The sequence below is a fragment of the Kogia breviceps genome, chromosome 1 (assembly GCF_026419965.1).
Source record: "Kogia breviceps isolate mKogBre1 chromosome 1, mKogBre1 haplotype 1, whole genome shotgun sequence".
Taxonomy (NCBI): Eukaryota; Metazoa; Chordata; class Mammalia; order Artiodactyla; family Physeteridae; genus Kogia; species Kogia breviceps.
In genome coordinates, this window is record NC_081310.1 from 183346647 (window position 1) to 183348487 (window position 1841).

At 59.4% G+C, this 1841-nt stretch overlaps 1 protein-coding gene across 14 annotated transcripts in view; it reads right to left on the reverse strand.

Annotated features, from left to right (window-relative positions):
• Positions 1 to 1343, reverse strand: part of SRRM1 (serine and arginine repetitive matrix 1) — a 29385-nt gene extending 28042 nt beyond the window's left edge. For 12 of the 14 annotated variants that reach the window (XM_059038968.2, XM_059038907.2, XM_059038990.2 and 9 more), the window contains exon 1: positions 1169 to 1343. In XM_059038968.2, coding sequence (XP_058894951.1) covers positions 1169 to 1189 — 21 coding nt within the window. In that variant the 5' untranslated portion in view covers positions 1190 to 1343. The remainder of the gene's footprint in view (positions 1 to 1168) is intronic. The other 2 variants (XM_067014758.1, XM_067014765.1) reach the window with 2 other exon arrangements.
• Between the last annotated feature and the right edge of the window lie 498 nt (positions 1344 to 1841).

Sequence of the window (1841 nt, forward strand, 5' to 3'; positions counted from 1 at the left end):
AAACCTAGTTAGCACATTTAAAGTCAACTAAAAAGGAATTTCAATGCTGGTTTTGGAGTGTCTAGAGCTATCTTTACTAAAGTCCCAGTCTTCCCCTCTTTTAACTCTTCCTTCAAAAACACACAAACAAACTGCATATTATATGCTCCAGAGAGTGGAAAGAGCCAACTTACGTGACATATAGATTTTGACTTAGACCAAGTGGTCTCTACACGGTCCGTTCTGCATTAAAAAAAATGTGCAGACTCTAGTCCTATTAGTGTCACTTGCCCACCCATCTAGATCTAGACTGGGTGCTCATTCCCTACAAGAGTGAAAAAGGGGACGAACAGGCTCCAGCACGGGCCCTCAGGGCCAACTACGACGAAAAAACGTCCCCGTCTGCAAGTGAGGCAACTTTCCTCCAGCGGACTTTCAAAAGAGTAAAACAAACGGGGAGGGTGAGGGGTGAGGAACGGTGAGCGGGAAGAAGAGTTGATCCACCCCCATTCCCCCGCCTCCATACACGCGCGTACTTTTTGTTGCACCCACTGCCCCGAAAGTCTCAGATTCAAACGTTCTAACCACAAATTATCGGCGTTCCCCTCCCTGAAGGGATATCAAATTGGGCGGGAGCTCCCGCGAACTCTGACCCCGAGCCTTCACGAAGGCTTAGACCAGGAAGGGGGGGGGGGTCGGCGCCCGCTTTCTCAAGAAAAGCGGCTTAACGCTGCTTCCGGTCCACGCTCTCTCCTGGGGCGGTACCCCCAAACCCGTCCTCCCCAAGACCCTGCAGCCGCCGGTCACCTCAGGGTTTCCCTCCGGCCTCCCCCCAGGGACTTCCTCCTCGAGGGTCCGCTAGGCCCCAGGACGCGGCGACGCGCGCGGCTCGGCCCGCAGGCCTCGTCAAGCAAGCGGGCGGGCGGCGAGGTACCGCTTCGGGCCATTCCCGCCGCCATTTTCCGGCGACCGTCGCCGCCGCGTAGTGGGGGACGATTCCGGAGGAGGAGACTGCGCAGGGGCGCACCGGTCCCCGCCGCAGGGCAGAGGGGAGCGTCCGTTGGCACCAAGGATCCTTAGGATCTTCGAAGCTTCCGCTCGCTGGCTACCCCGTCCCGAGCTCAGGCCTCCTGCCGGGCCTTACCGATAAGCCCCTCACCTCACCCCAGATCCCCGCGTTCCCACTTACGCGGAAGAATCCCGCGTCCATCTTGCTACCTCGCTCGGAGATCGCTCCCTATCCCAAGGTGCACCGCGCCGCCGCGACGGAGGGCGGGACCGGCAGGGAAAGCCGAGCGCCGGGACGCAGAGCGCGCCGCTCCACCCGCCCCACCAGCCGACACGAGGCCGCGCCTGCTCAGTGTGGCGAACTCCCGGCACGCGTGCGCACGCGCGTTCAGGGAGGCGGGCTGCTACTAGGCTCAGAGCCTTCCCAGTGGCTAGTCCCGGAGGAAAGCCCCGCGATGGCAGCCAATGGGGGGGTGGGGGGGAGAGAGATAGAGACAGAGACAGAGACAGAGAGAGAGTGTCGTTGGGTCGCCCCGCCCTGCGAATCCTTTTGTGGAGCTTAGTCGGCCTTGTTCCCGGAGCGTGAATTGACCCATCCTTCCACCCGTAGTGGCGGAGGCCTCCCGCCCAGGGGGCCCATGGAGCGATTGAAGAGAAAAGCTGTTACCTCAGAGTGACGCTAGTGGGGCTGCCCGTGTCGTTATGAAAGTTGTGACTGTGTTGTTTTTACGAGTTTACCAGTTACTGAGATAGGCCCTGAAGTAGTCGAACTATGCAGTATGAGGGAAATCTGCATTCTGGCCCTGCTCTCTCGGCTTTCTCTCCCGTCTCCGTACAACTCCTTAGCTTTGGGG